Source organism: Mauremys reevesii, linkage group 11 (assembly GCF_016161935.1).
Source record: "Mauremys reevesii isolate NIE-2019 linkage group 11, ASM1616193v1, whole genome shotgun sequence".
NCBI classification, from domain to species: Eukaryota; Metazoa; Chordata; order Testudines; family Geoemydidae; genus Mauremys; species Mauremys reevesii.
The window spans coordinates 20,265,743-20,292,602 of NC_052633.1; the positions used below are offsets into that span (position 1 = coordinate 20,265,743).

The 26,860-nt window shown below is 42.8% G+C and overlaps 1 protein-coding gene across 2 annotated transcripts in view; it reads left to right on the top strand.

Annotated features, from left to right (window-relative positions):
• MPP4 (membrane palmitoylated protein 4) overlaps positions 1 to 26,860 on the top strand; it is a 41,173-nt gene that overhangs the window by 12,623 nt on the left and 1,690 nt on the right. For both annotated transcript variants that reach the window (XM_039494747.1, XM_039494748.1), the window contains 19 exons: positions 151 to 248; positions 2,073 to 2,150; positions 2,753 to 2,833; positions 3,438 to 3,569; positions 4,136 to 4,217; positions 5,346 to 5,431; positions 6,611 to 6,682; positions 7,191 to 7,387; positions 8,478 to 8,542; positions 9,266 to 9,283; positions 10,035 to 10,073; positions 11,306 to 11,326; positions 12,736 to 12,750; positions 14,307 to 14,348; positions 15,428 to 15,598; positions 17,167 to 17,247; positions 18,223 to 18,316; positions 23,352 to 23,460; positions 26,230 to 26,364. In XM_039494747.1, the coding sequence (XP_039350681.1) occupies positions 151 to 248; positions 2,073 to 2,150; positions 2,753 to 2,833; positions 3,438 to 3,569; positions 4,136 to 4,217; positions 5,346 to 5,431; positions 6,611 to 6,682; positions 7,191 to 7,387; positions 8,478 to 8,542; positions 9,266 to 9,283; positions 10,035 to 10,073; positions 11,306 to 11,326; positions 12,736 to 12,750; positions 14,307 to 14,348; positions 15,428 to 15,598; positions 17,167 to 17,247; positions 18,223 to 18,316; positions 23,352 to 23,460; positions 26,230 to 26,364 (1,616 nt within the window). The remainder of the gene's footprint in view (positions 1 to 150; positions 249 to 2,072; positions 2,151 to 2,752; positions 2,834 to 3,437; positions 3,570 to 4,135; positions 4,218 to 5,345; positions 5,432 to 6,610; positions 6,683 to 7,190; positions 7,388 to 8,477; positions 8,543 to 9,265; positions 9,284 to 10,034; positions 10,074 to 11,305; positions 11,327 to 12,735; positions 12,751 to 14,306; positions 14,349 to 15,427; positions 15,599 to 17,166; positions 17,248 to 18,222; positions 18,317 to 23,351; positions 23,461 to 26,229; positions 26,365 to 26,860) is intronic.

Below are 26,860 nucleotides of genomic sequence, written 5' to 3' on the forward strand. Positions count from 1 at the left end.
GGGACACATTATAAGGGAATATAAATTCAAGTGAGTTACCTTCTCAGAGATCTGGGCCAATACTTGGCTTTTTTGATCAGCCGTTTGTGCTGAAATGCACTGCACTCTCTTGTTTCTTGGGCTCATGTTTATCTCGTGTTTTGACTCTAGTGTTACAAGAATTGAGTCTGTTCTGTAAAAGAGATGTCAATGGAGTTGGAGTGTTATACGACCTGCTCAGATCTCCCTGGCTGCAAGCTCTCCTAAAGGTAAAGCCCTCTTTGTCTGCAAGGCCAGTCTTCCTTGGAGAACAATATCTCCAACAGGCATCTGCCTCACTGTGCCATGCGGAGATTGTAGGTTAATTAATCCAGATACTTCAGATTAAGGTGGAAAATCCCAGTGTACCTGGCTAATTGGGTAATACCATGCAATCACAGGGAGATTTAAGATTGGCTGCAGGTGGTGATCTGTACCCAGGTTGTAAAATGGGTGCGAAATCTTGTTTTCTATGAATGAATGAAAAGTGCTATACGAGTGTGAAATATTATTATTTACTATTGATTGCATTGCTGTGACGTATAATCAAGGGCTGTATGTTAGCATCAGACTGAACTGGGAATAGGGTGACCAGACGTCCCGATAAAATCGCGATATTTAGTTCTTTGTCCTGCGTCCCGACTGATGTATGGTTGGGACGCCATTTATCCCAATATTTTGCACTCCAGCTTTTTTTTTTGTTGTTTTGGCTTCGGCAGCCCCCTTCTCTCTTCCCCGCCTCCCCCATGTGTCCCGATATTTTGTTCTTGTCATCTGGTCACCCTAACTGGGAAGGAAATTTTTCCTATTAGACAAAACAGTTCAAAAAATTAAGTTAAACATTTTAGCAGGAAAGGAATTTTTTAAAGTCTGTAAACAGGTCCAAAGTTAATAAAACAAAAATAAAAAAAACCCTTCTAGGTCAGTGGTCACCAACCGGTCGATCATGATTGACTGGCTGATCCTAGAGGATCTCCCAGTCAATCGCGCTCTCCAGCAGCACAGCATGGCTGCCACTAAGGCAGACTCCCTATTCTGGCCCTACGCTGCTCTCGGAAGCAGCCAGCATGGCTCCACAGGTGGGTTGGGGGGCAGGAATCTCCCTCTGTGTGCTGCTCCTGCCTGTAGGCACCACCCCCGCAGCTTCCATTGGCTGGGAGAGCTGCAAGGGAGGTGCTTGCAGAGAGGGGCAGCGCATGGAGCCACGTTTCCCCGCCCTTCCCCCGGGGCGTCGGCCCCTTCTGGGAGCAGTGTGGAGCCGGGGTAGGCAGGGAGCCTGCCTTAGCCTTGCTGCGCCCGCCACCGTAAGTGCTGCGCCGCCGGACGTAAGTGCTGCCTCGCGGAAGGCTGCACCCCAGCCCTGAGCCTCCTCCCAGAGCCAGCACCCCAAACGCCCTCCTGCTCTCCGTACCCCCTCCTGCACCCCAAGTCCCACTCTGAGCCCCCTCCTGCACCTCAAGCCCCAGCCCATAGCCCCCTCCCCGAGCCAGCACCCTGTACCCCCTCCTGCACCTGACCACCCTCCCCGAGCCAGCACCCTGTACCCCCTCCTGCACCTGACCACCCTTCCTGAGGCAGCACCCTGTACCCCCTCCTGCACCTCAACACTCTGCCCCATGACTTTTACTAAAAATATATCTGACAAAAAGGGGATCTGCCAGTCCCCACCCTGCCTGAAGCGGGGCAGCTGCGTAGGGGCTAGGAGCCACCTGCAGCACAGGTGGCTCGGGGATTCCCCTGCTGGCAACTGCGGGCTCAGGGAGCTGCCAGAAGGACCCTGCAACTCCCTACCCCTGCTGGTGGTGGAGGACCCTGCAGCTCCTAACCACAGCAGGCTGAAGTCACGGAGGTTGCTGGAAGTCATGGATTCCGTGGCCTCCATGACTAAATCGTAGCCTTATTTATGATTTTTATTCTAGCTAGTCCTAGAAAATCTTTAGTGGTGTGGCATTACTGTATGTGTGTGTGTTTCCATATGAGTGGATCACACCATGGGTGTGAATCCATTGAGTAGTATTGCATTGTTCCCTTTTCCTTATCATTTCACCCAATAGGTTTATGAATGCCTCCATCAATCTATCAGAAAAAAACCAGTCCCAGTCACATCCCAAGCACGTGCACTGTCTCGTGAGGTGAGATTATATAAGAGACTAGATTCCCTTTTTTTTTTAACCGAACCCTAATCTGTTAACTTGATTGCACATAATAATACTCTGCATATCTGTGGTGCAGTCTGTCCGAGGATCTGAGTGCACATCACAAGCATTAATGACTTTTGTCTCACAAGGGAGTGAGGCTAGTAGTTAATCATCTCCATTGTACAGATAGGGGATCAAAGACACATAGAAGGTGTGGAATTCCCAGAATCACATAGTCTGGCAGAGTGACTACGAGTCCTGAGCATTAACTGCTAGATCATCCCTCCTCCCCAATTCACAATCTGCCTTGTCATAAAAGCTGACCATAAAGGAGCCTGGCTCAAATCTATGAATTTTATAAGATTTCTGATAGGATGATTTTAATAAGTTCAGGACAGAATTAGCTGGAAGCTTAATGGTTCATGCTAGAAACTTATACTGTTGATGAAATCTAGTTGTAGAATTGGAGAAGGGAATTCACTTAGTCTCATAGCTTGGAGTTAAAGAAAAAGTCTATTACATTACCAAATAAAGTTGACTACAGTATTTAAAATAGGAATTCCTGATGGATCCAGTTCCCACTCTCTCATCACCAGGTGGTGGAGTTGTTGCGTGGAGTCCCTCAATCTACAGAGATCAGAGAGCTGAGACGACTTCTGCGAAATCCAAACTTGAAGGCAAGTGCTGGGCATTGAAAGGGGAGTCAAAACATCTCTCACTGAAATTACTTCAGAACTTTGCAGCTGTCTGCAGAAGACAGCAAAGAAGGCAATAGAGATTTGGATTAGTTATGGCAAGAAGAAATTAGTGGACAATGGTAGCTGTGAATTTGCAAGTGTGGGATTCTTTCCCCCACCTCTGAAGTCTGTGTCTCATCCCTTACCTCATGAAAGAATTAAATATCTACAGTATGCACAACAGACTGATGGTTACTGCTGTTTTTAATATCTGTGCTGTTGAGAGATTTATTAAAAAAATTTAGAGACATACGGCAGGTTTTTTTACATGAACAAACTTGTTTTGTCTTAAAAACTATTACAAAGCTTATGTGCTTGTGCTATATCCTCAAACAAGAACACAGCTCTCCTAAGATGAAATTCCAAGAAAACAGGAAAATGTCCAATGATTGAATTTTTCAGTGGAAAGAGCAATGATGTCACCCACCGCCGTGTGGGTCTGTATTCATGTAAGAATTCAGTCTCCCGCTTCTGACTCCTGGACAGCCCCAGTCAAAGCTATTTCTTGGGATGACCTTCGCTTGCTTCTTTCTTCTTGTCACAGGCCTTACTATCAGCTCATGATACTGTGGCCCAGAAAGATTTTGAACCAATCCTTCCCCCTCTACCAGATAACATCCCTGAAAATGAAGAAGCCATGAGGATTGTCTGCTTAGTGAAAAACAAGCAGCCCCTGGTAAGGAAGCTTTCTGATATTTTGATTATTTGAACTTGTGCAATAGATTCAATAAAGTGTTTTGAATAAATGGGTTATTTATAAGCAATGTTATGGAAATTGTGTTAGTTCTAGTCTCTTTTAAATTGACAGACTCAGCTTGAACAAATGAAGTGCCTCCTTGGCAAATGGAGTGGGAAGGAGGGTAAAAATCTAACAACATTTCTTGGAAGTTGTTTGCCCTTGTTGCCCTTTTATGTTGTACTATATTTGTGATAAATACAGGGATTAGCACTGGAAAATCATAACATTAGAGATGGAAAAGATGTATTACAGTAGGCCCTATGTACGATTTTATAGACTGCGAGAGTGGGAAACTGGGCTGTATAATGACCATTTTGTTCATGTCCCTTGAGAGACTAGGTTTACCCATCTTTTAATGTACTGTGCACTGTACTTACGGGTCCTGCAATACTGTGCAGCTTTAAGGAGAAAAGGCATCTTTTTCAGTAATCTCCAGTCATTAAGGAGATCAGATTTGCAGTTTGAAAGGAATCAAAAGATATTTATTCTTTTTATTTTGCCAGGGTGCCACCATTAAACGCCATGAGATAACAGGTGACATTGTGGTTGCCAGGGTGATCCATGGTGGGCTAGCAGACAGAAGTGGTAAGTATCATTTGAAACACACAGCAGGGAAAAAATAGCCCTTTTTTCTGCAAATGTAAATTTTCTCCTATTAAAACTTTTAAGCACATACCTTGTACAGTACCATATAAATAGTAATAATTGCCTCATGCTGAAGTACTTCTGACTTTTTTTTTAAAATTTCTTCATAATTCTCTCATTCCGGGGTAAATGTGTTGCATTCAAAAAAGGTGAGACAGAAAGCCAACGTCAAACACAATCTTACAGTATTTACACTCAACATCAACACCTGGATAAATCTGGCATGAGTTAAGCAATAATACAAAATAGTGCCACCTGATATGAACACCAGCACACTCCATTTCATAGCAGAATGTGGATAACTTGCTCAGGCTCTAGTCCCTCCATCATAAAATAGTTCCCATTACTGTACCATGGCCTCTGTCTGGAGGATAAGTTTACCAAAGTTGTATACAGCAGTTGAATGAGATCCTGTTAGGATTAATTAAGATACACAAGATAACCTGTTTAACTGAGTTGAAGGGGAAGATGCAACTACCACTTGTGGTTTGCGTGATAGATCATGTGTTTCTTGCTTATCTTTAGTAAACTTGCTTCTGTAGGAACTAGAGATGAGCCCAAACACCAGATCATATTCCCCCACCACCATTACTTCCTCTGAACCATGAAGGGTTTCAGATCTAGATCTGAACATTGTAACTCAGCTTATTACTATAATGGTCAGAACCAGAACTCTGAATCTGAACATGTCAGTTTTGGGGGCACTCTAGTTTGGATAAGAATACTTAACACTCCTTGAGTCCTTTTCATCATCACTAGATCTCAAAGTGCTTTACAAAAAAAGAGGAAGAATGAATACACCTATTCTACAAATAGAGAAACTGAGGCTCAGAGAAGTCAAGTCAATTGCTTGAGATTGCACAATGAAGCCTATAACAGAGCTGTCTACTCTATCCACAGCACAATACTACTTCAGATCTGAAATTCCTGACTCGGGTCCAAATCTAGGATAGGGGCATTTCTTATTTTAGGGCTGTTCTCCAGTCTTCTGTTGCATCTCTGAACTTTTTCAGAATCACATCTTCTCTATAATAAGTGTGTTTTCTTTCCTGTACCTTTTTATTCTAGGGTTGTTGTATGCCGGAGACAAGCTGGTAGAGGTGAATGGAGTCCCAGTGGAGGGACTAGAGCCAGAGCAAGTTATCCATATTCTGGTATGAAATGCATTTTACTCTTTTTTCATTTCTCTGTAGTGCAAGTGTAATTATATGTACTCATACATGCACTTCCTTTAAAAAGAGCAGCCTAAATTCTCAATGTAAATTTCTAGAGGAAGGAAGACCTACACACCAGCAATAATTTTACATGTAATGTACCACTTTGTCTGTTTCTTCATTGTGGGTGAAATTCATCCTGTGCAGTGAGCCAGCACATGGCCTATGTGCTATTTAAGCCCTCCAAATAGAGCCTACGTGGTACATAAACCCTGTCGTGGACATCTGTACAGGGGTGCATTCCACCCTTTGCCTTTTGAACTAGGGACAAAACCCAGTAGAACCTCACTCATTCTCTCTATCTAAAATCAGTAATTCTGCCAACCCTCACCCTCCAGCAGTCTCACTCCATTTCTCTGTAAAGGATTAGTTGCAGAATGCTGTCATAAGGTGTCACGTTCCTAAGCCTTCATTCATTTAACAAAATGCATTAACTCCTATGTTACCAAGTATTGTCATAAATAATTTAAACTAAAATAATCTTTTATTAAAATTACCAAACAAAGATCACTCCGTGATGCACTATCCCTGATGTTTGTTAGCTTGCTCACCAGGTCACAATATTTAGTATTCTCCATTGGCTCTCTAGTTGTTAGTGCCAATCAGTGAGGTTCCACTCTGGGTTAGTGTCTGTTCTTCTATTTGTTTCTCTCTCATGATTTCTCTGTTTGCACCTATCTTCAGATGCATAACACACCATTAGAAATACAAACTTCACCATAACACAAAATCTACAAATCTTGAAAACATGCTTACACAGCCCAGCCCTATATAGTTAATTTAAATTAGACTTCAGAACTAAAATTTAATTGTGAATTGATACTGAAAATATGTATGGTTTTTAACAAAACATATATTTAAGGGAATTAGACATCTTAGCAAGGTTCCAAAGTTTCCCACACAGGAACTAAATCAATCTTTCTTTTAAAGATATTTGTTTTAACAATGATTCTGTATATGGCATTCTGCTGGAGCTAAGCAATTTCCATTCTTCTAATAAGGATATTTATAATGGGCTTTTGGAGCCATCATTCGTCTTGCAGTGATGAAACTTAAAATGCTTTCAGTGTGTTACCAGTAGCAAATATATTTTGACCTTTTTTTCTTCTGAAATCTTAGTCTCTGTCCCAGGGAACAATTATGTTCAAACTTATCCCAGTTTCTGATCGGCCAGTCAGCAACCAAACAACAGTAAGAGACTCATTTATTTTTTTCTTCCAGATTATCATTTTTACTGCAGACAGTTAATCCAATAATGTCTAATGGGCACTCTGCACAGTGTGATACATGAGGGTAAGGTTGTTTAGAAGCATGTATTGCCAGCCCAGCTCACAGAAATCTCTAATAACATGTCTTGCCTAGACATATGTCTCCACTGAAATTAATAGTTTGCTGTAGGTAATGTAATTAAATGTAGCAAGCTGTGATAAAGTTAAAGATAGTGAAGGCATCTCTGGAGTGATCCAGAGGGAGAAGGTCAAATTGTTCACAGTATAATAGGTGACTACATTTTTCTTGATCAGGAAAATACCGGTAGTTGGATTTCAGACCTGGTGCTCTTCCCATTGAAGTCAATGGCAAAACTTCTGTTGACTTCATCTGAAGTCAGATCAGGTCCTTAGTTTGTAAATATTCACACTGTTACTGTATCTGTTCTGAAGAAGCTCACCTTCACTCATGTCTGTATGTTCTGTATCAGCTCTATGTGCGAGCAATGGCAGATTACTGGCCCCTGCAGGACCCTGCCATACCCTGTGCTGATGCAGGCTTGCCTTTTAAAAAGGGTGAAATCCTTCAGGTTGTTGACCAGAATGATGTCCTCTGGTGGCAGGCAAGGCAAGTCTCAGACCTGAGTGCCTGTGCTGGGCTGATACCATCAAACCATCTTCTGAAGAGGTAAGAAAATGTAGGGTTTCTGAACTCAAACCAAAGAATGAGCCAGTTACCTTGGGTTTCATGATCTGAACTTAACAATTATAGAACAGATTGATTCAGTCAATAAAGACGCACTGATGCCTGCAGATGGTGTGAGCCTTCTGTATGCGTCTTCTCCTGTTTTAATAGTACTATGGGTGTTTGTGTGAAAACAGGATTTTTTTCACCTTAAGCCTGATTGTAAGTAATTCAGGGCAGAGGCATTGTTTTTATATTAGTGTGTAAAGCCCCTAACAGTATCGGTCCTATATACATAAACTAAGATAAATAGCTTTAGACAAAGATTTGGTTTCTCAGTACTGTCCTTCGTGATACAAAAAATGTAAAGAGAAAAATCAGAATTTGCTACAGAGGCATAATTATTTCAAAAAAATCACTACAGTATTTTAAAGGTGTGTCTGAGGCATCTGCAGCTTCGTGTTTTTCATACTTAGAGCTGAAAGATGTCTTTTAATGAGAAACAGAAAACCACCTCCCTGTTTTTTGCATATAGTCAGTTTATATTTAGAAAGGACCCTTTTGCAAAGTTGCCTAGTTTTATACAGCTTCTCTAGCATGGTTCTGTAACCATGTTGTACTATCCAGAGTACAAACAAAAAAAGCATAGGATGCCCCTAATTGTGCCAGACAACTGACTACTGTTAAGCTTCGAGTTGTAATGCACACAGGCCCAGAGGGAGCTGTAATTAAGACCCTGTCAGAGAGAACCCAATACAGCACACTTCCCACTTCCAGCCATATGTACCACAATACAGTTAATACTGCTCTCCTCCATTACGTGCATTAATTTAGGGCAATACTTTCAGGCCAATGATGTAGAATATTGGCATTCAGATAGGTGTGGTAGGACACTGGCTTCCCTCCAACAGTTGCAGGTGAGGTAGAACACTAGCTATGCTTCCACTCTTGGTGGTTGGTAATGGTGTTTATCCGTCAGGTAGCTCTGAGCACTCATGTCATTTTGTGTGCAGGTGATAGAATGGAGCATCTAAGTAGGAAGTAATGCAATGCTGAATTGATTTCTTATTGTGATGAATTCCTTTCTGTTCAGGAAGCAGCGAGAATTCTGGTGGTCTCAGCCCTTCCAGCCCCATGTCTGTCTCAAATCAACAATATGTGAGTGCAAAATTCTCCAGCTGCCAGTGAGAGTGGGGAGGGAGAAGTCTGTTCTTTTGTTTCTTACATCCAGTAATAAAGAAATTAAACATAATCAAATGAGTGTATATACCAAGAATCATTCATTGGGCCATATTGTGACCTCCAGAAATGCATTCAGAATCCCCACTGAAATCTGTGGGTGTAGCAGGTGTATCTGAATTCGGCACTTAACCTGTTTTGGATTCTAAGGATCATTATTGTTATCAGAATACAGTATATTTAGGATCTAATCCTGTAAAGTGCTGAGCACCTTGAATTTCCATTTAAGTCAATGGCAGCTGAGAGTACTCAACACTGTCTAGAACTGAGCCTTGTATGTAGGCTATTCATAGCAAGAAATCTCTACTGTCTGTGCCCTCCTGAAGCGCTTATTAGACAAGTTCATTGTAGATTTCCATGGAAGGGAGACTAAGGCATAGCTAGTAGTTCTGTACCAGAAAATACCCCTCCTGCTTCCGCTTTCCCTCTCCCACAACTTCTCTGTTTTTCTGTGGTCTGCATTATTACTTGCTAATACTTTTTATGACCCATGAGGTGAATTTCCAGTTAAGTCAATGCTCTGTATTTTCATCTTTCAAGAGTCTTTCTGATGCAGTTGATTTTACTTGGTAACTGTAGCACTGGCAGTCGCTTTAGCTGTGTATTTATTTTTAACTGCTTCAATGGATTTGCTGTGGACAGTGAGTACTGTGGAAGAAGGTAAGATATGATGCCCTGATTACATCACATTGCAGTACCTCACATCTGCTTGCAAGTCCAGCATTAGCTGATCTCTAAATGTACAAGATACTATCTTGTTTATAAAGACTTTAAAAATGACTAGATGCTTTACTTGTACTCATAAGGATACATGTCAGGATCGGTTGGGGCAGTTTTCCTTTTACATCTCTCTGCCAAGTCTATCTGCATCATGTGTAAATAGGGTGACTAAAGAAATGCTTCATTGTGGTTTGTTCACTAAAGATACCCATAGATGTTTAAAAAGCTTTTATTTTTCCAATTTTAATTTAAAAAATTGTCAGTGTACATAGCATTCTAGAAAAACATACATATACAAAATATGCAAAGGGTATTGGGGGGGAATGATGTTCTGATGATAGTCATACTGATCCTTCTCAAATAGATCATCTGAAATATTAACACTGCATCGGTTCAAATTAAAACCCTTCCTTGTTTCAACTGGACAATTCAAATCAGCCATGTTTGCCTCCCAGCTGGGAACCCTTTGGTGCATTGGTATAAGAAGCATCTTTCCTCTGCCTATTGAAAGAATGTCATTAGTGCTTTAGAGCAAGGCGCTATTGAAATACTGAAAATGTTTTAACCAAATTTGAGCTTCAGGGGGGATTAGTTTTATTCTAATGTTGAAGTCTTGAATTTGGTGATTTTTTTTCAATGCTTTTGGAGATCATTTAATTTCCTTTCTCTTTTTGTCTGTTATAACCTGCAGAGGACGACATGCAGATCGATGAGAAGTGTGTAGAAACAGGTAACTGACTTCATTTAAGGAGATTCGTCTGTGTTCGCAGCAATATACCAGCTAGACAAAGACTACTAGTGTTTCTTGAATAAAATGGAACATCCTTATAGTGAGCTCATATATAGAGAAGTTCCATTTATAGTGAAGTAGAGTGAAAGTCCCAGACCATTTCAAAGCACTGCGGATGAACAGATTGCAATTCTGGTTATAATGAATCTCGGCTTGTGGTGAAGATAGTCTGTAGAAATGAATGGCTGTTCTAAATACATACTACTCTATTTGAGATCCAGCGCATTTACAATGCAGATTATAGACTCGGTGGGCCAAATTCAGAGCTGGTGTAAAGGGGTGCAACATAGTTGGTCTCAATTTGGCTCATTAAACCTATAATATTATTAAGTTACTGTGGTTTTAAAGACACTCTGGAACTCATTGCCACACGTTTTCATTGAGGCAAAACACTTAGCTGGATTCAAACACAGATTGGATGCTTATATATTGATAACAAGACTATGCAGTTATACTAATAAAGATTTTTAAAAAACCAAGAATTTTGGAAAGGATAATAAACCCTTTTGCTTCAAAGCACAAATCAAACTCTTACTAATGATGTTAAATGGAAAGATTTCTTGGAGGCAGGCTATTCCATAACAGGATTTCTTGCACTAGTCTCAGAAGCAACAGGCAAAGGCCACTTTTGCAGACATGATACTGGATTAGATGGACTGCAGGTCTGATCCAGTATGGCAGTTCCTATATTGCAGGATCTGTTTTCCACTGTGTTTTATTTCTCAGTGCAAGTCAATAAGGAGTTTGAGTTAGGGATGATGTTCATATCAGAGCTTTCATATATACTGTTTGATTTCTGGAACATTAACCTTCTGAATGGGATTGCATGAAATACAAGGAGCTGGAAGTGCTTCACTGATTGGAAAAAAATCAAAACCCCAAATCCAACACCTTCAAACTCTGGTGGACATTTGGTTTCCAATTCTCACTTTTCAGCAACTTTGACAGAAGTTTGGATCCAGATTCTCACTTGGCAGCTCAAGATCATTTCTAATTGAACTAAAAGAAAGCAGTGAAAGTATGTTTGGGAAGTTGGCAGGAGTCTGAGAGCCTTCTGTGGTCCTTCCAGTATTGGAAGGGAAATAATTTCTGATGTGATAACATTATTTTAAGCAGAAATAGCATTGAAACTAAATGTATTTGCTGTTTTTGCTATCTGGGTGACGTAAAAGATGAAGAAACATTTGAGTCTGGTAAGTCAAATTCTTCCTGTCTAATTCCAGTTCTGTCTCATCCTCTAAGACTCTCAGACATGTAAGAGGTATCCAACAAAAACCAAAACAAAACAAAAAGCAATCAGATTAAAGTGCAATTCTCTCTTGAAAAGTGACTCTCTAAAATAATTACTATTTACTCAGTAGAACTGCTCCCTGTGTTTATCCAGAGCCATGTCTGGGTGACTTCAATGACCAAAATAAATTTTTACTGCTGTTTCTTCCTGTTAGCCCTGCAGAGCCCATGTACAGAAGGAAAAGTGAGCTCAATTCTATTCCTTCTTGTGCAGCAACGACAGTCATGTTTACTAAGCTCTAATCCATTACACGTGTGCAAACCCAAGGTGTCAGAGGGGATAAGTGGAAGATAATGGGATTTCTCAAGTATGACTGAGACCCTAATTTAGTCCACGGTATCTTTATTACTGTGGATGAAGAAGAATGAAGAACCTGTTTAACTGTTAAATCCTAGTCTGCGTTTTCAGGGCAGGCATAGAAACAGAAATATATTTATTATTGTAAACTGAGCACCTCAGATATAAAATCATGAGACAATCATGGAATCTAAGGATGCCATTTTTATAGACACTTTTCAGAGTATAATCACACTTTGAAAGCCCTGCCATACATGTTCAACTGTGTATCTGAAGCTCTACAAAACTTGGTCTTTTGGAACAAATTAGATCCCACATCATTTCTAAATTTCTCAGTTCAAATAATTTGCTTTCTTATTTTGGTTAAATTACTTGCCCTCTTCTTTTTCCTGCTGTGCTGTTGCTACTGTATAAGAGTACCAAGGATCTGAATGTGGGCTCTTCCCCATCCGCTTAACTCCAACTCAGAGGCTTCATTCTTCTCCACTTTTGAGGGCAATGCTTGAGGCTTACAAAACAGAATAAGGGAGTTTGTGAGGCAGTCACTTGCATCTTTATTCAGGGCCACTAATGCCCTTTTCCCTGCAATAGTTGCGTTCTTGGGGAATTAGTTCAGATCCTGCTCATTATCTGAGTCACCTCTTTTCTGTTTCCAGGCAGCCAGGGGGAAAAGTCCAAAGATCACTCCCAGCTCAGGCTTCCACTCTACCTTGACAATTGAGTTATTGAAGCAGCTCTAGGTTGTACTTTCCACTATTGGAGAGTGGCCAGAGCCAAACTCTGTAGCTGAGCACCCTCTTGTTTAGGGAGGTAGGATTCAGATCCAAGTTTTGTGGTTTGTCTGGCACATGCTTATTTTAATTTTAAACCAGCATTGTGTGTTTAATAGTTTGCACTCAAGTGGAAGCACATATGAATTGGTCCAGTTTTGCCCACTTAGACTTGAACTTGGTCTCCTCGGAGCTCTAATTTTTCATCTCTCTCTTGTTTGTACATACTTATCCAAATCTCCAGAGGAGCTTAAAGAAGGTAACTTTAAACTTTTGTCTCCTATAGATTTTCAACACCAATCTGCTAAAGCCAGAAAAATATTACAAACAATAGCTCAGTTACTTTCAGGAATTAGGCCCGTTACAGTACATAGTTGTTGAATTTGCTTGTTAGCTCTGGGTGGAGAGGCTAGGTCAGGCAGAGGAACAAAGAAGAGCTCAGGAGGAAATGACCAAAGAAAGTGAGGTAGGCAGATTACAATGCAATTTTACTTTACTCTGATCCAGAAATCTGTCATCTTTGCAAACGAGGCGATTTATTATCGCTATATACCTTAGTCTGAATGTCTTCAGAGCATGCTCCACAACCCATTGTTTGTCAGAGACTTCTCACTATAACCGAAGATGAGGTATTATTAGTGTACGTCCACTGGTGTACACAGGCAGGAGGCAAAGCTGGGAGAAGTGAAGAGTAGAATCTATTATCAAGTCCACTATGGACAATACCATGTGACTCGGTTACTCTTTTGGCACTTATTTGTACATGAGGCACCCATCAGTGTAGTATCTAACTTTAAAAGGTAACCCCATAGCATGCCTGGTGCTTTCCAAGTGAATGTAAAGACAATGTCCCTGCTCTGGAACAACTTCCATAGTTAGATGAAAGAGACAAAGAAAAGACAGCAGACAGAAGAGATGTAGAGAGAATAAAACTGAATAACAGGAAAGAAGATACAGTTTAGCTTGGACAGAAGGGAGGGGAGGCAGTTTCCCATGGGAAATGAGTTTGGAACACAGCCGTCAAAATAGGTTTCTTGCTAGTTATTTTTAACTTTCTTCATCTTGTTTATTATAAAGTTTGGAAATCTTTTATTAGAGAAGGATGATATGAGATTTGTGGGGAATTAGAATTCAGGGGCTTTGCAGAAGAAGGGAGTTTTAAGGAGGGAATGTGTGCACTGTTGAGGAAAGCTGTTCCAAGCACACAGCACAGCCTGGGAGAAGGTCTGAAAATGAGAACAGAAGGAAATGAAGGAGATTGGTTCAGCAGGTGACTTGGGCAGTGGGGAAGTGCCCAAAAGTGCCTTCGGGTGTGGAATCTAAGGCTGAGGTGTAGGCAGAAGAAGTTTTTACAATTGTTCTGGGATTTTTTTAGGTTTACTGATACTTTGAGCTCCCAGATTCTTGATTATTTTAATATTGCCTTTAAAGAGTTCATGCCGGCTAGATTTCACCTGAAGAACTCTAATTGCACACGGCTCTTCTACATTATGAATATTTAAAAACTGTGTGGCACATTAGCTATTCTTTTTCGAAGATAAGAGTTTAAGTGCCACACTTTATTTATTGAGACTTACTAGTGAGCGATGAGCTTAAATTTCACTTTCATAGAAATGTCAGAGACTTGGTTTGAATCTTTGATATTATACGGTACTTTAGTAAACTGGTCTCTGTACTTCATGACCTTATTTCAGTGACATTATCATTAACTTCAATATTTCCAATTCTGTGATATAAAAGATTAGGGGAAATTCAACTGACTGTTCAATATTCACCCTCCTTTCTCCTTCCCGCTTGTTTGTTCTTCATGCCCAGAAGAGGAGGAATTCAGTGGATCTGGCCAACGGGTCTTTATTGGTATGTGGTGATTAGTGATAGGCAAAAGGTTTGATTTAGACTGGATGTTTGTCTGAAGCTAAATCCAATGTGTGTGATTTTTCTCAGAAGCATTCCTTTCCCTTGCCTCTGAAGATTCCCTGACCCTCTCTGTATTCACTTTGCCTTTCTAGATCCCAGTAAGCCATCCTTCCCTTGCTTGTTGATTCTTTTCCAGTAAGCCCACCTCCCCAATAGGTTGCCAGCACCTGCATAACTTAGCTGCACTAGGCTTCTGGTCCTTCTGATTGCCCCCTTAAATCTCATGCTGTGGTGTGAATGGCTTCTGGGGCTTTCCTAAGCTGTACAATGCAGACTGTGTGAGGTTTCCATTGCTGGGGATGAGGCCAAGCAGCAAGTCTGTTTCTGGTAAGTGAACTACAGAACTCTTATGAATTGAGCTGAAAAAAAGGTTGAATACAGTTGAGAAGTTGGATGAATTTTTGGAGCAGTTAAATTTTCCAGAGCAAGTCACCCATTCCTAATGATGATATATATGGCTGGAAATCTCCCTCTGGTTTGTTTTGCAGACTTGTTTCTGGGGGTCTAATTCTGGGCAAAGTTAGAGTGACTTTCAATACTTGTGCTTCTATTTTGAAAATCCAAGCTGCTTTCAGAGTCTCCACTGAACTGTTGTATCAAGAACTATAAATAAATTATATTCTACCTTAAGAAAAGCTACAACTCACAGTATGTTCTTGTTAGTCCAGTTGGAGATTATTCAGATAGTGAACTAGTAATCACCTGCACACACTGCTTGGCTATCACTTCAAAGGTTTTTTTCCTCCTGCTGATGATAGCTCATCTCAATTGATTAGACTCTTCCTGTTTGGTATGTGTACTTCCACCTTTTCATGTTCTCTGTATGCATAAATATCTCCTGTCTGTGTTTTCCATTCTATGCATCCGAAGAAGTGAGCTGTAGCTCACGAAAGCTTATGCTGAAATAAATTTGTTAGTCTCTAAGGTGCCACAAGTACTCCTGTTCTTTTTGCGGATATAGACTAACATGGCTGCTACTCTGAAACCTTTCAATGTTAGTTACTTTCTGCCCTTCCCAGCTGGTTTCCGTAGAAGCATGCGTCTGTGCCGCAGGAAATCCCAGAACAGCCAGCAGCCCTGTTACGCACGGTGTCCCAGCAGCTGTTACAGCGCAGCAGCAGCCCCTTATGAGGAGGTGGTGAGATACCAGCGACATCCCACAGATCGAAACCGACTAATTGTGCTAGTGGGTATGTTGCAGCAACTGACAGGAGCATGCCCCCAGACAGGGATGCACCTACTCATGCAAATCATACAAGCTCTAGTAAATACAGAGGGAAGTGTCCTTACTGCTCAAGCTCTTGTGGAATGAGAAATTCAATAAAAGCCCCATCCAGTGGGAGTCCTCCCACTGACTGCAGTGGGCACTGACTTGGGCCCTAACAGGTAGTTCTTGAAGGGTGGTGGACCCGAAGTTTGACCTACCTTTTACTTTTTCCAAACACCACTTTTATAAAGTCTATGTGCTTGTATGTGGTTTCTGTTCCAAAACATTTCCTTCAATGCTTCAAAAGTTTCAGCAATGCAATACAATCGGACAACCCTACAGTAACAAATGTTGGATGAAAATGCATTTCATCACGAAAACAGAGTCCAGTTTAACTTCTGTGGGGTTATTATATAAATAGCAATGATAAAACATTTATAAATCCTTTGTGACCAATACCTTGAAGTGATGCTTTTGTAGGACTATGGTTATGAACAAATAGAAACAGCAGTGGAGGGAGGGATGTTAAAAACCCAGCCTAGAAAACTTCAGTCTTATGCGGTTGGGAAAGCTAACAGGATATCAATGTGGATATTAGCAAGTGGAGTGGCAGCAGTACTGCAGCTGTCATGGTTCCTGCCCCACGGCCCCCCTTATCTCCTCCTCCTGCCTCCTGGGTGGGCATGGCCCTTGACCATGGCATACCCCAACTCCCTGGCACCCTGGACAGTTGCCCTCACCAAGGCCGGCTCCAGGCACCAGCTTATCAAGCAGGTGCTTGGGGCGGCAACTCCGGAGCGGGGCAGCACTTTCAAGTATTCGGTAGCAATTCGGCGGAGGGTCCCTCACTCCCAATCGGAGCGAAGGACGTCCTGCTGAATTGCCGCAGATTGCGATCGCGGCTTTTTTTTTTTTTTTTTGGCTGCTTGGGGCGGCAAAACTCCTGGAGCCAGCCCTGGCCCTCACTGCCCACCCGTAAGGTTGGCCCTGAGCGAGTATCATGATATGTGATAGGTTGACGGTCCTAAAATGGAATTTTAGATTTAATAACTGTTTTGAATGGAAGCTGCTCATATTTTTGCTAGGCGCAGCATTCCTGGATATTTGTGGTGAGGGAAATACCTCTCCCCCTGCCTAGAGCTGTACACGTTTGAGATAGATCTAGGTGTATAGATATAATTCAAATTAGTATTGCTGAATCCCCTACTGGCTGTGGCTATTTTGCTAGAAAGTGATGACCTGATCCTGCGGAGTATTACATAGTCACAGCTCCTGTTGAATTCAATGGGAACTGTAGGTGCCTTGCACTTTTCAGAGTCAGGCACTTAATTTGTGATGCCACCAGTTGGGAAGCGCAATGGAGGAAGCAGTAATGTGATTTCCATGCCTGTCATTTGCTTCACCAGTTCTTGCATATGAGAGAATACCTGAACATGTTGTTTGACTGTCATAAATATGATGCACCCATAGTTTTAGTAAACTATTTTATGTGTAGTTTCAGTCATTAATGTACCGGAGTTACTGTATGTGGCTTTGTTTTAAAATATCCAGGTCCTTCAGGGGTTGGTGTGAATGAGCTAAGGCGGCGACTTATTGGAATGAACCCTCATCATTTTCAAAGTGCTGTACCCCGTATGTGACATGTTCCTTTCACTCTCTAACTTCCTGTTTGGGGGAAAGAAAACATGAAATATCAACTCCCTTTCTCCTGCCACAGAATATTTATAGACTCTTTGCTGCAGGGATGGTTTCTCTATCAATCAATAATATTGTGCTGTCTCTGAATTTATGAATTTGTTAACAGGGCACAGATGCCTAGACTAACAGTACACATTTCCTTTTATTTTTGTGGGAACTACAGGAAAGAAGTAAAAGCTACTTTCTTTTACTGGGCTTTATTTAAAATATTGTCTTTTGTCAGGTTTTCTAGCTGGCAGGGGAAAAGGAAGGATGGTCTTGGGGTTAAGCCACTGTTACTTTGATTTGATTCTGAGTATGCCTGGGTTTGATTCTTGTTATGCCAATGGATTAGGGGGAGGTTTAAGTTGGATATTAGGAAAAACTTTTTCACTAGGAGGGTGGTGAAGCACTGGAATGGGTTACCTAGGGAGGTGGTGAAATCTCCTTTCTTATAGGTTTTTAAGGTCAGGCTTGACAAAGTCCTGGCTGGGATGACTTAGTTGGGAATTGGTCCTGCTTTGAGCAGGGGGTTGGACTAGATGACCTCCTGAGGTCCCTTCCAACCCTGATATTCTATGATTACCTGCATGACTTTGGACAAGTCACTTAATCTCATTATACCTCATTTGTAAAATGGGACTGAGGGGCCTTCCTAGGGGAGTAGTGAAGATAAATTCATTGAATGTTTGTTTATAAGGTGTCCAGATATTATGGAAATGAGGGCCATATAAATACCCAGATAGACAGGAAACTAGCAAGCCTTGTAGATTTCCCTCCTAGCATACCAAATCTAAAGCAGATTCTTACAACTTCTCATCTCTGACTTGAATGGAGAGAAGTTTGGCGTCTCTGCTCATTCGATACAAGGTTTTGTGAAGATAAAACACCAGATAAAACTTAAAAAACTTTTAATTTTTCTTTCTTAAGACACCACTCGTGCTCAGAAGAGCTATGAAGAGAATGGTCGTGAGTATCACTATGTATCAAAGGAAACATTTGAAAACATGGTATATAGTCACAGGTAACTTTGGGATTCCTATTGCTTTCTTCTCTAAAGTTTAACTTGCTCCAAGGCAGGGGTAGTCTTGTGGTTTAGCCCAAATGCTGATAGTCAGAAGACCAGGGTTCTTCTTCGAGTGCTGTCCCTGTGGGTGCTCCACTCTAGATGTCGGTGCGTCCTGGCGCCGTTGATCTGAGTTTTTCGGTAGCAGTGCCTGGTCGGGACGCAGGCGCTCCCATTTCGTTGGAATCTTCCTGAGCGCCTGCGTCCCGCACCACCCTCAGTTCCTTCTCAACCATCCCTGGCTGAAGACGGGACTCGGGGCAGTGCTGCTTCTCTTCCCTGGTCTCTGTAGGAACAAAGTAACAAAGAATATAGATTTATATTATAGAACATAATACTGCCACAGACTTCTGGTGCGAGCCATAGGATATGTGTACACTGCACTTAAAAATCCACAGCTGGCCCATGCCAGCTGACTCAGGCTTACTGGGCTCAGGCTAAGGGGCTGTTTACTTGCAGTGTAGATGTTTAGGCTTTGGCTGGAGCCCAGGCTCTAAGACTCTGAAGTTGGAGAGTCCCAGAGCTAGGTCTGTAGCCCAAGCCTGAATGCCTACAATTAAACAGCCCCATGAGCCTGAGTCAGCTGGCACTGCCCAGAAGTGGGTATCTAATTGCTGTCTACACACAAATACCCTTAGGCCCAGATTTTCAAAGTAGCCTCTCCTTTGGAGTGTGTTGATTTTTGACTGCCTAATTTTAGCAAGCTTAGACCTGATTCTTAGAAGGGCTGAGCACCTGCAACTCCTGTTGACTTCAGTTGGAGTTATGGGTTCTCAACACTTCTGAAAATCAGACTATACATTTCTAAAATGCGGCTAAAACCGAGCACCCAAATTCAGGCCCTGATCCCACATCCACATCTTTACTGGGCGTGGGCCTCGCAGTGGGCCTTGAAGGCACCAGAACCTTGAAGGACCAAATTTTCAAAAGTGCCCTCTAAGTTGTACCCTGCGGTTTCCCCATTAGTAAAATGAGGATAATATTTACCTAATTCGAAGGGCTGTTAGGAAGCATAATTAATTAAAGCATGTAAAGCACTTCGGGTACATCTACACAGCAAAAAAATCCTGCAGCAGCAAGTCTGAGCCTGGGTCTAGAGACTTGGGCTTGTGCCATGGTGCTAAAAATAGCGATGTAGACATTCAGCTTGGGCTCTGAAACCCACCCTCTTCCCTGGGCTTCATAGCCTGAGCTCAGGCCAAAGCCAGAAGGTCTGTAATATGGCTATTTCTTTTTTGTTTGTTTTTGTTTGTTTTTTAAGCTTCATAGTGCAAGCCTAAGTCTGTAAACCCAGCCTCTGAGACTCTCTGGGGTTTGGGTGTGGTATTTATTTATTTATTTGTGCTGTGTAGATGTACCCTTTTTCTTCGAGTGCTTGCTCATGTCCATTCAATTTAGGTGTGTGTGCTTGCCAAATGCACCAGTGCCGGAAGTTTTTCCTTCCCCAATATCCATAGGGGACCAGCTCCAGCGTCCCCCAGAGCGGTGCGCACATGCCATGGTATATAGGGTGCCACCGGTTCCCCCCCACCCTCAGTTCCTTCTTGCCGCCAGTCACGGTGCTGGAACTGTTGCTGCTTCAGCTAGTGCTGTTGCTGCTCATTCGTACAAACTATTTATCTCTTGTATTATAGTGTATGTAGTTGTGTGTTAGTGTTTATAAATCCCTTAGCTATAGTTAGAGACTTCGTAGATCCCAGACAGGACTTTACCTTGCACAGGAAGCGACAAGGTCAACCCGGGGCTACCCCTAAGAACAAAGACTCTAAGAGACTAGACTCATTTGGCTGTAAGGTTTATTCATCCTCCACCCTCCAGTTGAGGGTGGCCAACCATCAAGCCCTCCTGGGATGCTATGATTTTATGTGGCAAGCCATAGCAAAGTTCAAGGGCTCTCTTCCTGAGGCTTCTAGGAAGGAGTTCTGGGCTATTATGGATGAGGACACAACTGCGGCCACGGCAATGCTCCAGGCGGTGTCAGATGCAGAGGACACCATTACCCAAACCATGGCCTCAGCAATTGCTATGTGCCACGCATCCTGGCTGCTTCTCTTTGGCTTGTCCACGGAGGCTCAGCAGTCGATGCAAGCCCTGTTTGCGGAACAGATGGACAATAAGGTTCATGGCCTAAAGGACTCCCACACAGCTCTTAAAAACTGGGCCTGTATGGTCCTGGCACTGCCCACAAGCAGTTTAAGCTGCAGCAGCTTCAAGGCCAGGGGAGCCACCCTCACTTAAACCAAGGTCCGAGGCGTCCGAAACCAACTTGACTGAGTGAAGAGTGCTGATGAAGAGAACTCCTTCCAGGACTTTCTCGGGGTCAGTGAGGTAAGTACAGTCATGGGGATGGTAACAATCTTTTCCAGGTGGTCCCTGGACTGGGAGTAGACTGTCACCAGCCATTGATGGAGGTGTCACATCCACATGACTGTACTTATCTCGCTGTGATGGTGGACTGACCCCGAGAAAGTCCTGGAAGGAGTTCTCTTCGTCAGCGCGCCTCACTCAGTTGAGTTGGTTTCGGATGCCTTGGACCTTGGCTGGGGCACACCTTGGCACCCTCCAGACCTAAGGCATGTGGTCCCCAAAGGAAACGATGCTACACGTAAATGTCAGAGATCAGGGCAGTGTGCAGAGCCTGGTCAGAGTCCTGATGGACAACACGTTAACAGACATGGGGGAGCTCTCTGCCAAGAGGCACTTTGTCTTTGGGACTTTTGCATGGAATCCACGTAAAACCATGTCACCTTCTGGGTGCTAAGAACACGCTAGCAGATCACTTAAGCAGGTACTTCTCTCACCACGAGTGGGTGCTCCACCCAGAGGTAGCCGGCATGATCTTCCAGAGGTGGAGAACTCCCCAAGCGGATTTGCCAGCCACCAGGCAGAACAGGAGATGCCACAGGTTTTACTCCAGACAGGGTCTGGGCAAGGGCTCCCTCTCCGACACCTTCCTCCTGCCTGTTGTATGCATTTCTTCTGATTCAGCTCATCAACAAAGTCCTAGTGAAAATCAGGAGAGACAAGGCTCAGATTATCATGATCGCCCTGGCGTGGCCTTGCCAGCACCTGGTTTGGGATGCTATTGAACCCATCGGCGATCCCTCCGTGAACTCTGCCGAACCGACTGGACCTGCTGTTACAGGATCATGGACGACTCTCTTGCACCCCAACCTCATGTCCCTCCACCTCACAATGTGATGTTGCATGGCTGAACCCTGAAGAACGGGCCTGTTCGGAAGGGGTCTAGAAGGTCCTCCTCGAGAGTAGAAAGCCCTCGATTAGACAGACTTACCTGGCAAAGTGAACGAGGTTCTCCCGCTGGGAGGACGAATGGGGCATCTCCCCTTCACATTCTTCAGTGCAATTGATCTTAGACTTCATTTGAGGAACCAGGGCCTGGTGCACTTCTCTATCAGGGTGCATCTGGTGGCCATTTCCACCTTTCGTCCATCCAGGGGCAGATGGTTTTCTCCCATGACATGATGGTCAGGTTCCTCAGAGGTCTTGAAAGACTTTTCCCTCAAGTTCAGTCCCTGGTCTCTCAGTGGGATCTCAACTTGGTTCTGTCCAGGCTCATGGGCCTGACCTTTGAGCCTTTGGCCTCGTGCTCCCTGTCTCACCTATCATGGAAGGTAGCTTTCCTGGTGGTGGTGACGTCAGCGAGGCGAGTCTCTGAGCTGCGAGCCCTGACCTCAGAACTGCCGTACACCGTCTTCGATAAGGACAAGGTCCAGATCTGGCCCCACCTGGCCTTCCTTCCCAAGGTGGTGTCTACTTTCCACGATTCAGGACATCTTCCTTCTGGTCTTCTGCCTGCAGCCCCATGAGACTAGTGAAGAGAGGTGCCTTCATGCTGTGTCGTAAGAAGGGCCCTGGCTTTCTACCTAGATCGGACAAAGCCTTTCCCTAGATCGACTCAGCTTTTAATCTCTACAGCTGATAGGATGAAGGGCCTCCTGGTGTCCACGGAAAGGATTTCTAACTGGATCACCTCATGCATTCGGAACTGCTATGAGTTGGCAGGAGTCCCTCCACTGCCAATCATCGGAGCCCACTCAACCAGAGCGCAGGCATCTTTGGTGGCCTTCCCGGAACACTTCCCGATCCAGGACATCTGTCGAGTTGCAATGTGGTCCTCAGTGCACACGTTCACAGCCCTCTACACCATCACTCAGTAGGCCAGGGACAAAGCTGGGTTTGGCAGAGTGGTGTTGCAATCTACACATCTGTGAACTCCTACTCACATCTGAGGGGTACTGCTTGGGAGTCACCTAAGTTGCATGGACATGAGCAAGCACTCAAAGAATAAAAGACAGTTACCTTTTCTGTAACAGGTGTTCTTCGAGATGTGTTGCTCATGTCTATTCTACAACCTGCCCTCCTTCCCCACTGTCAGTGTTTCCGGCAAGAAGGAACTGAGCATGTGTGCGCCACTCCAGGGGGCACTGGAGCCAGTCCCCTATGGATACTGCTGAGGGGAAGAACTTCCGGCACCGGTACATGTGGCGAGTGCGCACACCTAAGATGAATGGACATGAACAACATATCTCGAACACTAGTTATGAAAAAGGTAACTGTCTTTTTGAAATCCCAATGGTTGGCCCTACATAACAGCAAAGTATTTGTTTTTGTTATCACTGCAGTAAATACCAGTGTAGATTTTCCATATAGCTGTCTTGACACCAATCAAAACCATAACCTCTGAACCTTCTCATGTATATCTGGAGGGGAAGTGGGTAGAGCTGCATAATTTTGGAGTCTCTTCAGAGACTGGAGATTTGGATCTGACAGTCCTGTTTAATCTAGATTTTTATCCTCTATAAAGGTTACTATATCTTAATATCATTGTTTTTACAGAGGATTAATCCTTCTTTAACTCTTTGGCCTCTTGATTTAATCTGCAGATTTCATTGCTAAATGCAAAATTTCAGAGGCTGTCATTTAGGGTCTGCTTCATTTCTCTTCTCATTCTCCCTTCTCACCCTTGCAGAATGCTGGAACATGGGGAATACAAGGGACACCTGTATGGCACCAGTGTTGATGCTGTGCGAACAGTTCTTGATGAAGGGAAGATCTGTATAGTGGATTTGGAACCACAGGTAAATAGGGGGATCTAAGACTAAGGACTTGTCTACACTGGCAATTTACAGCACTGCGACTTTCTTGCTCAGGGGTGAAAAAAACATCTCCTGAGCACAACAAGTTTCAGCATTGTAAAGGGCCAGTGTAGACAGTGTCTCCCAGCACTGGTAGCTACGCCCCTCGTGGAGGTGGATTTTTTTTTTTTAAGAGCTCTCCCAGCGCTGCGCCGTGACCACCCAAGGCACGATGGCAGTGCTTTAGCGTTGCCAGTGTAGACTAGCCCTTAAACTTCATGGAAGAGACTGTCATCCGTCATATGATTGTACCGGACATCGCCTCTTCTGTTTGCAATCGCATACCATCCCTGCAGTATCAACAGCAATTGCTTAAATGAACAAGTAACGCTAGGGAAGTATTTAGTATATTCTTGGTTTCTTTGAAGCAATTTAACAGGTGGGAATAAAGAAGAGCAGCTAGCACATGTGACCAGCCAATGTTCCAAGAGCCACCAACAAGTTTTCCATAGGCCACCAATGGTCTCTGGATCACAGTTTTAAAACATCTGCTGTAGAGGAAGGGAAGGCTTGCACAGGGCTATTTGTCTGTTTCATGATCCCCATAAGTATCTGCAGGGTGTGAAGGTTTAGTGGTCTAAGCTGGAGTTCATTAGTTTACTGACACTAGTTCGGGGGTTTATTAGTGAAGCTTCTATGCAGTAACAAGATGCCTGTATATTAGTGGGACTCATTAGTGTAATTACTAGATTCAGGTTGAAAATCACCAGGAGGCAGGTTTTTGCAGCATGCTCACTACACACAATATGGTTGCTGCTTGGAGAAGGTTCAATTAGCAAACTTACTATAAAATTGGATAAGGATTCATTAATAAGATTGTGTACATTGTGAACAACAAAGTGAGATGGAGCATATACATGCACACATGCTATCATTTCTGATGTGCTTATCACCATGGTTTAGAAGTCTAGTCTGGTTACTGTGTCACATACTTTCAACTGAAAATTTTCCAGGAATAATGGACACTGACCCATCTTGCCTTATACTATTTTGTACAATGAGACAATACATCCTGAACGAATGCTACTAGCAACTGAAAACTGCTTGTTCGTTCATAGCTTGGAAACTTAATCCAGTAGGAGAGACAGGAACATTTAAGAATGATTCACCTGAGAGTCTAAAGTGTCCCCACCTTAAATTTACATTGTTGTCTTTAGACGTAAAAGTAGTACCATGTGTATGAGGCACTGCAATGTCACTGATGAAACACCTTCCCCAAATCTCTCTAAATGGTTAGAGGGAGAACCCCTTTTTCTTCCTTCCTTCTCACTAATCAGTGAGAACCAGAGTGGAGATAACAAAAGAATTTTTCAGAAGCTGCTTGTGTGACTTGATTTATTTTTATGAGGAGGAATGGTCACTATATCTCCTCAGCGAGGTGGTTGGTTAGAGAAGTTTAGGTTGTATCACCTTAAAGGTCTAAAAACGTTCCTTAGATGGAGCTACTATACTTAACTGATGGTCACAATCAGTGCCTCAAACATTAAGATAATTTCCACATACGTGCCTCTTCTGGGCACTGCAAAAATATTTCTTCTAAGGCCAGAAAAGAACAAGATTTCTCTCAGCTACCTTTACTATTCTTGATCCATTTCTAGACCACTCGGCCAAATGAAAAAGTCAGCATGCTGCTAGTTCACATAGGCTGTCTTCTTTCCAATCCCTGGCCCTGGGCTTGCTGGTAGGGAGGGATAAGGCTAATAAAGGTCTGAGTTAGTAGTTGTCAGAAGGTGCTGAAGGCTTGAAGTCCTTCTAAGATTTTTCTAAATTACTCCCTTATTTGCTGGTATTAGCCTTATAAAATTAGAAGAATTTCCATACCTGAGTGTCTCTGGGAACCTAACAAAATATCATTTAAAGACAGAACTGGAAGAAAGGCTCCATGGCCCAATAAATTCCAGAGGGAAACTTCCTTTAGATACCTGGACCTAGAGTTGTCCAAGCTTTGTCTTGGTGTAGTGGCTTGTGCTGGTTGAAGAAATGAGATAAGTTTCACAGCCTCAGGTGTGAAGGAGAGCCTCAGGTTCTCAAAACTAGAACAAAACAACCTACCATGAAGTTCCCTGTGCTCTTGCTGCTTTTCAAGTTTTTCTTCTTGTCCATTTCTTCGCCTGAATTCAGTTGTCAATGAAAAAAGGAAATTTGATTTTGCCACTGTGGCAGAACATGCTGCTGCTATTTACTTTGTACTCATTAGTTTAACTCCCCCTGCTTTTCACAACAGGTTATAAACACTACTTACTCACAGTGATCTGTTGACATCAACAATTGCATCAATGCATGGAGAGAACTAAACAAAAGGCAGACGGTGCCTTGCAAAACATAGAGCAGGAGAACCAATCTTTTCCAAAGACAGACCCAAAACCAAAACAGTTTTGAGCCTCTAAAAGAGAATTACAATTGAAGATTTAAAACTCCCATGAAAGGTAGCCGATGTAATCTTTTAATGGCCATGTTAGGATTTTTATATTCATTGTAGTTAAAATAATTTCCCATCTAATAAGGTTACTGAACAGAATTAATTAGTGTGGTGCAGTCGCTGACCAGTGTCTGGGTTGAGGATTATTAATGCAGTTTATTAAATAACAGATGTTTTTGAATACTGCATGATCTGGAAATGGTACACAACAATTTGTTTTTAATAGAAATAAAATGTGGGATGGATACGACTTGTACGTTTTAATTTAACCACTATCTGACCTTGACTTGCAGGGTATACAAATGGCTCGGACCCACGAACTAAAACCCTATATTATATTCATCAAGCCACCCAGCATGAGCTGCATGAGACAGTCTCGGAAAAACGCCAGGATCATTACAGACTATTATGTGAACATGAAATTCAAGGTGAATTTTAGAGAATGAAGGAGGTGCAACAGTGATTGCTCAGTCAGAACCTGCCACATTCCTATATTGTATTAATGTTTTAAAGGACCCTTGTGTCTTTGGTCTGAAATAAATCAGATCTGAGGACATTCAGCACATGTTGTGAAGTCGCTCTCTCTCTCTCTCTCTCTCTCTCTCTTCCTGGTGTTTTGGAGTGGAAGTAGAGTACAGAGGGCTGGGGGTTGGGATATGTGGCTAGAGTGGGTTTCTTTGGAGGAAGTCTGCTTTCTGTATTTATATTTGCATTATTTGGTTTGTTTTTGTAGTATATAGCCAAGGTGCCTAGATCTCTGGGTAGGCACTTCCATGCTTAAATTGAAATATGTGGAACCCTTTTCCTTCAGTGCTGTCATAGTCCCTTTTCCTATAGACATCAGCTATTGATACTTCAAACAAAAGCACAGTGGTGGTGGTCTGCATGTGATGCATTCCTACCTATATTACAGTAAAATTATAG